The sequence below is a fragment of the Cajanus cajan genome, chromosome 5 (assembly GCF_000230855.2).
Source record: "Cajanus cajan strain Asha chromosome 5, NIPB_CcT2T_4, whole genome shotgun sequence".
Classification (NCBI taxonomy): domain Eukaryota; kingdom Viridiplantae; phylum Streptophyta; class Magnoliopsida; order Fabales; family Fabaceae; genus Cajanus; species Cajanus cajan.
Genome location: NC_138521.1, coordinates 62148983 through 62163360, shown reverse-complemented (window position 1 = coordinate 62163360; position 14378 = coordinate 62148983). Strand labels below are relative to the sequence as shown.

At 33.0% G+C, this 14378-nt stretch overlaps 2 protein-coding genes across 2 annotated transcripts; both read right to left on the bottom strand.

Annotated features, from left to right (window-relative positions):
- Nucleotides 1-519: 519 nt before the first annotated feature.
- On the bottom strand, nt 520-4405 carry LOC109812123 (F-box/kelch-repeat protein At1g55270). Its single transcript, XM_020376004.3, has 2 exons — nt 3576-4405; nt 520-2448 (listed from the first exon to the last, which is right to left on the bottom strand). Exons 1-2 carry the CDS (start codon nt 3600-3602, stop codon nt 1189-1191), a joined length of 1287 nt encoding a protein of 428 aa, XP_020231593.1. The 5' UTR covers nt 3603-4405; the 3' UTR covers nt 520-1188.
- Nucleotides 4406-10378: 5973 nt separating this feature from the next.
- On the bottom strand, nt 10379-13670 carry LOC109812116 (testis- and ovary-specific PAZ domain protein). The gene is made up of 4 exons (XM_020375992.3): nt 12584-13670; nt 11078-11257; nt 10931-10982; nt 10379-10810 (listed from the first exon to the last, which is right to left on the bottom strand). Exons 1-4 carry the CDS (start codon nt 12841-12843, stop codon nt 10718-10720), a joined length of 585 nt encoding a protein of 194 aa, XP_020231581.1. The 5' UTR covers nt 12844-13670; the 3' UTR covers nt 10379-10717.
- Nucleotides 13671-14378: the final 708 nt, after the last annotated feature.

The following is a 14378-nucleotide window of genomic DNA, read 5'->3' as shown; positions in this document are numbered from 1 at the left end:
GGTTCTCACTTGATATGGTTCCCAGACAAAATTGAGATCTGTTATAATTAAAAACCTTTTAGGAAATTTCTTTAAAATGATAAATCGCAGCTAATCATAAGCACTCCTAGTGAAAAGAGTGAAGTTCAAATCATAAACAAATGTTAGAAGGAAAAATGCCCGAAAAGCTAATCATAAGTATACGTGCAAGACATATGATCATCTTTTGGTAATAATCCACTCATCGAGACAATTTCGGCTAAACTTGCTTAAGCACCTAACCTTGATACGTGTAATTTCGGCTTGCTTGATACGTGTCTTTTACAGCACAGTCGTCATAGAAATCATAAAGTCTAGTTCACACAAAAAGTTTAGGTTTAAACCACTACCAACAAGGCACCACCCTACACCCACAACACCGCCCCCAACGGTTTGACTTTGGCAACACAACACATTTCATGTTTAGATTATAGTAGTTTATAATTTATATCATGGTTTGATCAAAAGAAAAAACATTTTTTTCTTACATAAATTATAGTCTTAAACTAAAAACCATGCTTTATAGCTTTAAACTAAGAATATGTTATGTTTGCACACTCAAAGCAGGCTTGAGGGTGCAAACTTTAACCCAAACACTAACAGACTAGCAGTGTTTCACCATAGTACAAGCTGAAGGAAACCCTAAATTTTTTCAACCGTAAACTTGATTCTACTTGTGCTCATATATAAATATGTAAGCAAAGAGTTGTATATAACATTAAGAGTTCATAGCCAGTTGGGTGTGTCACTACAGAAAATGAGGGTGAAAAATTCATAGATTAGTTTTTATGAGAAAAATTATTTTCAAAAATAATTCTTGAATTTTTCACCCTCAATTTTATAGGAAAACCAAACTGACACGAAGTATTATTCTTCTCCCCCGTCCAACAAACTAGTCATACATCGGTTGCAGCAACACAAGAAAAGCTAATGATAAACCATTATATGGTAAGCAGCCTACTCAAATTTTCAAAATGTAACCACTATGTATCAATATCTGTAACACTATATGATCAGTAAAACATCTCATCTATGTTTCACCTCTTGTGATGAGCACGATGCCAAGGGTTTGAGATGGAAAGCAACAATAGACTGCACCATAGTGTTCTTGCAAGATTTGATGAGATACTGCAACTCATGACCAAAGCTCATCATAGATTCTTTAGAACTTTAAGCCTGAAGAACCTGACAGTGAACTATGTGACTTTTGAGTCGGCTTCTCCCAGCAAGGCTAGACCACAAATTTGTGACCAAGGTCTTGAACTGTCCTTTCCCAGCAATAGTTTCCCATAACTGCTCAGCAGAAGATCCTCTCAAATCTTCAAGTTTTGAAACATCAACCAGAGAAATGCTCATATTATTCCGGATGATGCAGAGTTTCCCATTCAGGGGGACAAGCGCAGCAGCCTCCAAAGCCCGCGAGCTCCCCAAATGCATTTTACTGTCAATATGCTTGCTCCATGAATCAGTGACCTCATCATAAACCCTAATTTTGCAGCCATCCTTGCAGTCTAAGGCGTAGAGCTTTCCATTGAGGGTAGTGCTAGGGTTCCTCCAGCCAGAAACCATTCCATCATAAATAGGGTACCAGCTATCATTCTCTGGCTGGTAGACCTCACTCAGAACCTGCCGATGAGAACCGAGTCCCTTCAGGAACCACTTCCCATCATAGACAACTCCTATGAAAGGCACCATTGCAGTGCTCATATCTGAAATAAATGACCATCTATTCTTGTTGGGATCATACACTTCAGCTGATCTCAAGGACCGGTGCACACCCTCATTCTCCCCACCAGCCACATACAGACAATTGTTTATGACACAGGAGCCAAAAAAGTGCCGCCTACGAAGCATATCCGGGGCACGGTGCCATTTATTTGTCCTAGCACTATAAAAGATGACACGTCTCATGGACCCCTTTAGTGGGTCCTTCCCACCAAACAAGTACAGGTGACAGCCATTGAGAACAGCACATCCAAAACCAAGAGCTCCAGAGTATTCCTTAGGAACAGGTGGCAGGGGCTGCCACAGTTGGTACACAGGATCAAAGGCATGCCATGAGATTTTCCCATCTCGGTCTCTCTTAATGACATATATCCACTCTTCTGCAATTACAAGACTCTTGCGGAGAGAGTAAAAGAAGTTACCAACCAAAAGACGATACCATCTTTTGCAGACAAGCCGAAGTTTACGGTGTTCAAATCGCGGGACTCGGATTAGGCAAGCAATAGCCAGATCATCAGGGAGTCCTGGAAGTAGTGGGGATTGATTGCGGCTTCTGTCACCTCGTGCTGGCTTGTTTCTTGTTGGGTGAATGGATGGTTTAATGTCCGGTCGAAGACAGAGCTTTGTTCCAGGGACATACTTCTTTGCTCCAGCAACAGTTTTTAGGCCTGTATCTACTCTGCATAAACATGCAGTTGTATCAACCTGCACAAACACATTTAAAACAGAAAATTAGTTTAGCTAAACTTTTAATTAAAAAGTAAGTATATCCCTTTTTTTTTTCCTTTAGTATGTGAAGTTATGATCCATGAACTCAGACATGAGACATTGATGTTCCAGCATATAATACGGATAATACTCTTGAGATGCAGCAAACAGAGCACCTTGTTGACTAATAACTTAGCATTAATTAGTGAGCGCAATCTTTCAGGTCCTTGGATAAATATCGAAAGGCATGAGTTGGCACACACAGTATGACAAGGCATTTGAAGGTCTTATGTAATGAGAACATCATCAGGTCCCTGGATATTTGACATAGTACATGGACCCCGAGCCTCAGAAATGATTGGTCCATGTTAGAAGACAATTTAATCTATTAGTTTTATGTCCAACAATCCACAAAATTCAGGATGAAGATCGTGCTTACCTTTTTAGGATAAAGCACGAGTGGTTTCACATTACTGAGAATTTGGCAGTGAGATTATACAAAATATTATCCCTATCTAAACACCTCGATTACGACATTCAATTGTAAGACTTCTCATTTATTATGGCCCGAAAGCCTGTAGCAAATTTTAGAGATTCAAAGAAAGTGACACAAATTGTAGTTGGCCCATGTTTCGCAGAGGTTCAAATGCAACATACAGGGCTAGAGCTCTAATTTTATTCTATTACATGCCATTTCTTACTGAACATTTCTTCTATTAGAGTCTTAGCCCATGAGATTTTGTTCAGTAAGTAGTGGCATGTAATAGAACAAAATTAGAGCTCCTTAAAACCAACAGATTCTTCCAAGCATCGATTCCTAAAGTCTTTCCCTTCATCCCCACAACACCCTATAAAGAAGTCATTGTTGAAGAAGACCAAACTCCGCAGGTCTAAACAACACATTAGGACAAGACAAAAATCAACAACTGCGTCAGTAAAATAGACACAAGAAGACCAAACTCCGATGGTCTAAACATCAAGAGTTACAATCCTTTCCAAAGAAATGACCATACAAAAAGTAAGTCAAACCAACTCAGCATTGGTTCACCTCACTAACTAAACATGAAATGGCATACAAACTGGTAAAAACAAAAAGGGAAAAGAAAAGCGAATAAGCCAATTACCAAAGGAGGTTGAATAACTCTGTCCATCTTTCTGTGCTTCAAATCCACCTCCTCCAACAAAGATAACTCCACAACCAGCACCGCCAAAAATCGAGTCTTTATCCTTCAAACGCCATACCCAACACGAGATTCGAGAGAATCCAGTCCCACAAAGCTCTTCTGTTCCTACTTCCTAGTTCAATTAAACTTAAAAGAAGGAAATTTGAAGCATGTTCTCTCCAACAACGAGCAAGCGGTGGAGGAACAAAATCAATCACATAGAGTGATCAAGGAGACCCATGTGGAGGATGAGAAGCTCCCCATCGAAAATTGCCAAGAATCAAGTCAAATCAAAGCAAATGCCCTAAATCTTATCTGCTGAGTCTAAAGAGGGGAAAACCTAAATGCGAGACAGCGTGAAATTGGGGACAAAGGGGAAGCACTGAAAGAGGTAAAGAGACCCCTTTGGTTCTTACCATCAAACTTCAGTGGAGTTTAGGGCCCATCCCCCTCAACGGCACAACCTACCAAGCATAAGCTTGTGCTCAACAAGAGAACTAGAAGAAAGGAAGGTAAGACTTTGGAGAGAGAAAGAGAGAGAGAAAAAAAATTGATTTTTTTTAAGAAAAAGGAAGCAAAGCAAAACCATTAAAGGAGGAGAGAAGAAATGATGACACCTTGGTGGTTGCCCATTGGAGAATTAGAGAAAAGAGGAACATTTGACAACTTGGGTTGGAAGATAGCTATTGTTTTGTTTGTTTGGAGACTTGGAGGGGTTTGGTTTGGGAATGGGAAAGTCAAAACACCAAATACAATACAATACAAAATACCACAACTACTCTGTGCCACAGTGGAGTTGAAGATTGCAAAATACAAACACAAGGGAGAGAGATGTGGTGACAGACAAAGATTCAGAACAAAATAACATGGGCCCACCGCTGCAGAAAATAAAATAAAAAATAAAAAAAACCCCACCAACTATATATTTAATAATGTAATGTGAGATATGTTGCAGGGTGTATGTTTTGTTTGTTTGACCCACAGCACTTCATCTGCATCATCATCGTAACTATTCCTGCTCCACCAAAGGGTAATTTGGTAGTTCTGATCGCTGGTGGTGGGTGTCCTTTCATCCTTTGCATATGATTAGAAATGGGCCATGCTTAGAGGGTTCACCTCTCGGTTACTAACTACTTACATACATTCCTCCTTCCTGCACTCAAAATTATTCTCATTCTGATTGGATTATCATAGCTAGCCTACCTACACACGTTTTTGCTCTTGGTTCCTTTATCCTACATTTATAATCACTTCAATTACATTTGGGTTCTTTAACTGTGCATTTTAGTTTCGGTAGAAATAATCTCTGAATTTAATTTATCTATACATAATTTAAATTTAGTTTCAGTAACAATAATATCTGTATTTAATTTGTCTATACATAATTTAAATTAAGATTCAAAGATAATCCATAATTAATACTCTTCCTCCTTCCCATCATAACCACAATAAATGTTGTATTAGAAAAAAAATCTTTAACATAAGTATCATATTGATTTTGTATTTATATTTTTAATAATATTATGTAAAAAAATAGATTTTACATCGTATCATTTTTAATAAAAAAAATTTCTTTTATCTATTTATTAGTTTTTCTTAATATGTGTGTAATAACTTAAAATAACACTTATTATAGGATAGAAAGATTAAAAATTATTTTTACTCTCAATCAATTAAAAATTATTATTAATATATTTTTAAGATATTCTCTTTAGAAATATTATATTTTTAAAATTTAAATATAAGTAAATTCTAACTAGCTTTACCCTATTTAATGTTATTATTTAAAAATACTCCTTAGATTAATTGTGATTATCATTTTTAATAAATATTATTAAAGATAGTTTGAAAAGTAAAGTTTAATTTTATATGAAATTAATAAAATTAAATAAATTTAATTGACCTTATGAATTTAAATATTTTTACTTATATATAAATCTAAAATAAGTAATTATTATGAAAGTCCAAATTTATTAACCATATGAATGTAAAACTATTTATACTACTAATACTTACTCTATTTCTCAAAAAAAAAAAAAAATACTTACTCTATTTAATTTTTGAATAATAAATTGCTGCATGTAGTCAATTATTTATCAATAAAAATATATAATTTTTATAAACTTAAATATATTCTTAGTTTCTTAAATTTAAAGTGATATTAGTTTTAATCTCTCAAATTTAAAATTAATCTTCTTAGTCTTTGTAATTTCAAAAATTTATTTTACTTGTTATATTTAAATTTTATTAAAGAATCTGTCAAATGTTATAATATAAAATCATGTTATTAGTGTTTCTATTAGTAAAAAATATAACATTAAATCCAATTGATGTTGTATAATTATCTTAATTTATCACTTAAAGATATATTATTAGTGACTTGAAAAATTAATACAAAATTTTTAAAAATAACATAAATTAAAAATAATAATTTTATATTTGAGAAATTAAAAATAAATTTATTTTAAATTTGAGAACTAAAAATATATTTAAGTCATTTTTATATTATCAATTTATCATCGATTGAAAATTATCACATAGTAAATTTATTATTTTTTATAATAACTATTAAACTCATTATTTAATAGGTTTTTTTTTAATAATATTACATCCGATTATTACTTCACAATGTAAAAAGAAATGAATATATATATATATATATATATATATATATATATATATATATATATATATATATATATATATCCTCTTACTCGCTCCCTAGCAATTTTCTTTATATTGATGTAATATCCAATTTAATTAATGTCTCATCAATAAAACATAATGATTATATATATATATATATATATATATATATATATATAATTGATATGAGTGTTAATCACATTAACTTCAAAATTACCAAATATTTTTGCAAGGAGAACTAAAATATGGAATTTTGAGGATAAAAATCTAATAAAGCATGTATGATTCAACTGGTGTTAAACTGTTGGATATCAATCTTAAAATCGTGGATTCTATTTTCCAATTAAAATAATGAAAATTTGAAGAGGTGCATATGGATGGAATTTAATCATTCATATTATAATGTTAGCGAGTGTGGTTTGCGATGATACACGTTGTGTTCATCACTCTCATTACAGATTTAGCAGGGGTCCTACTGTTGGGGACAAGAAGGGACTGTCGACTCCACTTTTTTATTTTATTCTTATCATCACCTTCTCCATGTCATTGTACATCAACTTACGTGCTCAATCTTGATTACCTCATAACCTCCCCATGTTTATTCAATAAACGTGAAGAATAAGGTGCACTTAAAAAAATAGTTAGAATTTCCCTTTTGCATTTGCTAGTTTTTTCTACTACTCCAACGAACTGTGTCTTAATTTCTTTACTCCAAAGTCCTAACTAATGTCATATGAGTGCAGCACAGTATCTTATTTGCAAAGATACGTTTCTCGAGTGTGCCCTACTTTTCCACATCACTTGGATTTCATTCCTTGTTTGAGATCCTTGAAATGAAACACCTTTCCAACTGGACACTCCTATATATCACATGTTAGAGTGTATATAATCTTTCAACCTCCATGACCATTAAGCAGACAATGTCCTTTTTATATTCCCATTTGAAGTAATAATTCCAATTACATGACGTAACTAAAATGGACCCACTGAACTCTATTTCTTTCTGCCAAAAACTTTACACACAGTCTTCAAAAGTTTGAGACAGATCGGCTACTTGCATATGGTATTGATTAAACCCCACTTTCGGTAACAATTTCTTCATCATGATGTTGTGTGTGATGCATAATACTGTAGAGTAATTAATCAAAATCACAATGTATTGATCTCTACCTGAACTCCTTAACAGCTACTACTTGGCTTTACAAGTAAATGATGAAAGAAAATATCACGTACAGGATATTGGTTAATTAAAAATTATGGCCTTTTTGCGTTCCAATCAAGAAAACTTAACCACTATCCGAAACATTACATACACGCTCAAATTGTCCGTTTCATTTGAACTTACTCGAAATCTAACAACACGTCCGATGCAAAGCCATGTGCTTCTTTCAAAAAAAGCTACAAAATTCAACCCTATCGTTGTTGAGAAATTTACTGTCTATATTGGCTCTTCACAAATTTGTTACAAAACAAAGCTGGTTGCAGAGTTGGTAGATGGAATTAGAAGTAACAATCATATTTAGCTATTGCTCTCATCCCATTTCGCAAAAGCAAAGTTCTTTTTCGGTGCCTCCCTAGTCCCTATCATAAATAGCTTCATTTTTTTTTAAATAACTTTGAGAATTTAGGGATACCAATAATGGTATGCACAAATGTGTACAAGACATGGTTGAGGTCCTTATGGTCATTTCTGTGTGGCTCAACCTTTCCCATTAAATTCTCATGCTCCCCTCCCTTTAATTACAAGCTATAGAGATTAATTTTGCTTAATTACTTGAGACTAATTTGGACAAAACACACACACTTTTGATTAAAATTTAATCTTATTATAAGAGAATAATAGAAAAAAAAAATTGATCTGGGAAAATCAAACAAGGTACTAAAAATTTCACAATAATTCATACATCCTACTCAATCAATTGACAATTTCTTGATTAATAGTAAATTGTTTTATCTGTCCTTTACTTTACTCGACCTCAGCCTTTATTGAAATTTTCCTTTCCCTTTCCTCTACTTCTATTAAAATCTGTATTCTTCCAAAATGAATAAAGGTAAACAAGTTAAAAGAAATATCGGAAATTATATATTTGGGTTTACTATTGAAGGTGAATTATTTTGGGTCAACTAATAAAGAGTTTCGTACATTCCGCTTTAGTATATGCCTCATTTTGGGCTAGGCATGAGTGGGTCTGCGAAAACGCCTTTCATTTAATTGTTTGTTTATTTATTTAGCTACTGTGGATCTTGTTTGCTTCCCCATTGTACAAGCAATCGAAAACGCCCAATATTCTGACTTCTGACTTCTGACCAATTTAATGGCATACCCAATAGAAAAAGCTATTCAACCATACAAAAACATGACAGGACAAATTGTGGTGTGTTTGATTCGGTGATAAAAAATTATGCTTGTGTTTGGTCGAAAAAAAAAAAAGGAAAAGAAATAAGTGTGAAATGGAGGAAAGAAAAATAAAAGAAAAGAAAATAGAGTAAAAAATTAATTGTTTAATTGAAGAAAAATATATGAGAAATAAAATATATGTAAGAAAGAGAAGGGAGAAAGGGAATGGAACCACCATCTTTTAATTTCTCACCTCCTTATTTCTTATTATCCAAACTTCTCAACTTATTTTCACTCTCTCCTCCCTATTTTTCACATATTTCATCTCAATCAAACAAAGCTTAAGAGAGCTCAAAATTACAAAAAGAGTATTTTTTTAATGCACATCCAGTCTAGAATCACATTAATTGATGGAAAAACTACTATTCATGACTTTTATTAAATTAGATGAGGAGAAAGTGTTCATTCATATTTTAGATTTGGATCTAAATACACACTAAATTTACTATGAAAATTATTAAAGATATGGTGAGATTAACTTATCATTAATCTAATCACACACTTCATCTTATGTAGTATTTGTCCACCCTTTTTATGAAAAGAAAGTCAAACTAACATCTGAAAATTTTAAGAAACTTACATTTACAAAGAGAAAAAATTAAAACAAAATTATATTACCAATATCTAATAGTGTACATGTTTTAATTTAATTCTTTCCCTATTTTTTTTTAATTAAAATCAATTAGTTTGAATTTAAAAAAAAAGTTGGTTAGATTTAAGTCATTAATTAACAACACGGGTCGTGTGTACTCAGACATAACATCTTGTTCTAAGTCTTAGTCATGAGCAGCAAACTTTCACACTTACATTGTCCAATAATTTTTCTATAAATTATAAAATTAACAAATTCAAAAGTTTTCAGTAAAAATAAAATTAAAAAGTTACTATTGTATTACGCTACTTTACCATGTAAAATACAAGTAATGCCTATTGTTTTTGGTGAGGAAGGGGAGCGGGTGTTTATCAAATTATAGAGAAATGAAATATTATCTCCAATCCAACATCCAATCGTTACTTCTTAACTCATGTTATTTTAACAGATGATATACTATTTACAATATTACTACCAACAAATACTTGATTTGTATATATTGTTATGCATGATAAAAAATATATTAAATTATTCAACAATTGATAGGTTAATTTTTTATTTTACAAAAAGGTTATTAAGTAATAATAAGTGAAAAAGATCCGGAGCAAATGGAACATTTCCTTTCAGATTAGTTCAATTTCAAAAGATCATGAATCTAAAGATTAAACTATATTATTTTGTTCAAGTTGACCATATTTAAAAAAAGATAAAACTTAATTCAATATAATCCGTGAAGTTGATTCAATCCAAATAAACACCTTTCACGTCACCTTTACCTCCTCGAAGAGATTCCATAGAGCTTCCATTTTGTGACAGAGTAAATTAACCAAAGTTCGTAAAACTATTTTTTAACATAATAGTGATGCCAATCCACAACGATTTTTCATTTTTAATTGCATGACGGAAACAGAACATTCCCCTCTTAACGTGACATGATAAAGCGTGAACCTAGCCTAGCTCAATCATATATTGCAACTTGCAAGTGCTCTTAAGCTCCTCACAATTAGCTGGTAACATGAGATTGTTTTTTCTGCCAAAAAAGTTTTAAAACAATGATGCCTTTGTGAGCAAAATGGAAATAATGGATACCGTAATGTTCAGAAATATTGGACTCTTGTTATCCGCGAGTAAACATGCAAAAATGCTGCTATGATATCATTGACTGAAGGCGTCCAATTGACAGAACTAAACACATTTTTACCCACATGTTCTATATCTCTCTACCTGTAGCAACTAACATCTGCCGCATTCCCATCACTCTACACTAACGTAATTGTAAGGATGAAAATAATTTTAGTTCTCACTGTTAGCACCACTTTAGAAAAGCATAACATGTAATACATCATGCTACTTGGAGACAAAACTTCAAACCACATAGCAACAGCTACCAACCAATCATTGACATGTGTTAGAAACTCTTTATCTAAGTCAGTACTACTATTCCATTCCTCACTTCAATCATGAGGCTTAATCTGTACGGATTTCATCATAATATTGAGGCCGCAGTGTCCCAAAAATGAGGTAAGGGATTACTACCATGCAAGCCATAAATAGTGTAAACTGCAGAACACAGAGTAATGAGGTGATTAGCACAATTTTACCTTCTCGGGGGTACATACAACAAGAATGTAGATAGGAGTAGAACATAAGAATAAGTGTAAAACAAAACTGTTGATATACCAGAAGAGGAAGTGTCAAGAAACTCCATATTGGCCACAAAGCAAAGGAGAACCTAGAGAAGCAAGGGATACAAAGTCAGCAAACAAGGAAACACTTAAACATAACGTACAATTGAAATAGAACAAGGAAGATCTGTTCGTTCCTTACAAGCAAAAGGAGATGATTCCAAATACTGTGGCGAATGGCAACATAGAGATGCTTGTTATTTCCCATTTTTTTAATCCCCATTTTTCATCAAATCTTCGTGCACTCCAGACCAAGATAGTTGTATAAATGAAAATCATTGTATTCAAACCGATACCAATCATCCCAAGATATAAAGGCAGTCTGCAATAAAATTAAGAAGATCATGAAAATTGTGATACTGTTATGAAGTCAAGTAGTAGAATCTAGTCTATCAGAACCACACCAATTATAGAATCTTCGAACAAGTACAATCATTTTATACATCATCAAAACAGGTTGTATGTCTTATAATTGGAGAGAGGGTAGATCCGATCAAATAGTATAATAAGCATCATTTCACTTCCAAATATCTGTTCGGATACTGTTTAGCTTAATATATCCATGGTAGATATATACAAGTTAATGGCAGGGGAGTTGATAAGATTTAGCCAAGAATCACATCATACTACATGATCACGTTATGGATTATGGACTATTTTTATGTTCAGGAGTGATAACTTAATCTTTTACATACACGCCTTGTCTTGTGTTCTGGTATTATAACTTGGAATATTCGCTTTCAATTAAGTAGGACAACAATCAATAAGTTTGAAAGCCAACGTTAGAGGAATAACAATCTAAACAAATATCAACATTAATATCCCAATTGAAAAGTAACCATATAGTAGAGTTTCTCCAAGTAAAACATGCATATAAATATCATCCCCTCTCCTCCATCTGTTATATAGAAGAAAAGGCTAACCTGATTTTATTTTTTTTTCCAATAAACGAGACACGTATGCTATTAAAGTACATTTTGCTTTCCCTGTCATTTCTACACCTAAAATGTACAACTCCATAATTGTCCCAATAACACATTTTGGCCTAACCATTGCAAGGACAATTAAGTAAGAAACCACACTTGAAGATACAACACTAATGACCAATGGTCCAATATCCACAGTTCCTTACCCCTCCCCCAAAGTTTATTGATCACAATGTTGTGAACATGATAGTAGCCCAGATCAACAGTGCCTTCAACTAATGATCAGTGGGGAAAATGTCTCAAAAGTTAAGCAACTCTATACATACTCAATCCCATATAATTCACATATTCAACATGTTCTTGAACAACTATACCTCCAAACTGACCATGAGGATTAACTAACTCAAGTCTTTAAATATGAAACTATTTCCTGCTATCATGGTTGATACAATAACAATCATGAAGTACCTTACATTAGCAACTAACAAATATCGACCTTTGAGATAATCATAGTACCAGTGGCAGTTTAGAAATATAAATCAAAGAAGCTTTTTAGCTAATATGAGGCTGTTTCAAAACAAGTTAGAAGCACTTTTGAGAGCTTTCTCTACTGAAAATAAAGAGTTATTTCCTGTAAAGAAGCTCTAAAAAGCACTTTTAGGCTTGTATCCAAATAGATTCAATATCCATCATGCATGAGACTTCAATTTAAATGTTGTTACCTTCTAATTCGATTGTCATGGCATAAGAGGTATATCAAATTGGAATGTTGATCGCCAAAGTAAAGAATGAAAGCAGCTGAAGCAAGCCAAAGAAAATTTTCCAGCATCTCGATCCATGTCCTACCCGGAGGACTAGGGGCCAGAAAGGGACGGTGCCTCGAGCTTGCATCATCCTCCATGTCATCACCACTGCTTGCATACCCCTGGCTATGCCTCTGCCTCATAAAACCACCAGCCCCAACCGGTGTTCCGCCAGACATTGCAATGGAACAGATTCCACAGACACTGAGACACCACCTCCCAACTAGTCACAATCACAACACAAATCACCACAACCTGTCTAGATCCTCACCCTTCTATTCCCAAGACCTACCATCCAATTATTGCCCAAAAAATTAACAAATAAAACACCTCTGATCTAATTTAATCACTCCAAGAATTTTTCAGTGATCTATTGTACACTCCCCAAATCCCAATTACGCACTACCAAGTAACCCCTTTTGGATGAAACTCACGACCTACAAATTCAGAAAACACAATAGCAGACACAACCAACCGGGGCATAGAAATCATCGTTAAATATAAAAATTCTCAACCCAAGAATGATCACACCGGTGATAGAAAATGACGTCTCAACAATGACCCTCGCCCACCTCCAAATTCCACGTCAGCAACGAAACCTCTTCCGATAAGAATAAATAAAGAGGGAACAAAAAAAGTGAATTGGGAATTCAACAATCTAGCGGAAGTGAAGAGGCATCAGGGGAAATTGGAGGAAACCCAGTTGGAGAAGGGTTGCAAGAACAGTGAAGCTTGACGAAAGAGACGATCTTGATTTGATTTGAGTTTGGGGGAAAAGTGAATCTGCGATGGGATAGGAGGGAGGGTTAGGCAGTGGGCTCATGCGTGAGAGTTTTTTCTCCTGAGACTGTAGCAATCAGCAAAGACAAAGGTTACGGTACTCTTCCAAGTCCCTCCATAGAAAATAAATAAAGATTTGATGTAAGTAAGAGAGATTCGTTTCGTGTGTCTACTTCGGAAGCCTTCGAATCTTCCTCCAACTCTTTTTATTTTCAAAATCATCTTCATTCCCATTTTTTCCTTTTATTTATTCAAGAAAAAAATCTACACGTGGAAGCTTCATGTTTGCCGAGGACAATCAGATCCAAGTCCTACTTCTCGTCTTCCTAATCTCCTCACTGTCCTGTCCTATATTACAACATTCATCCATATGGAGTACATTTTTTAACATTTTTATCATTATTTTAAATTTGTTAAAAATTAAACATTTAATAGTCATTTTTTAATAATTAATTTATATAATGTGATAATTGGCTGACATCTCATTTTTATTTTTCTATTTATCTATTTCTTCGTTTAATTGTCATTCTTTTTATAAAAAAAAAAAATCATTATAATTCAAACATTGACCTTAAAAGTATTTCAATAATATCATTAAAGTTGAGTTTGTGATAGAAAATTTAAATAATATATACCAAATTATAAATTTGAAATTGGAATGCTAATGTTATTATTATAATTATAATATGAAAAAACAAGCTTTTCATTTGAATATCATTTAAAAGTATAGACTATTCATTTATTTTTTCATTCAATTAATATAGATATTTTTAAAAAAAAATTCATCATAAATCAAACATTTATTTTGAAAAGAAGTTTTTAAAGTTTAATACTTCAAACAAAATATCTATATAAATAAACATATTTATTTTATAAGATAATCTTTAAATAAATAAAATAATTTTTACTATAAATAGTAAAATTAAATAATATT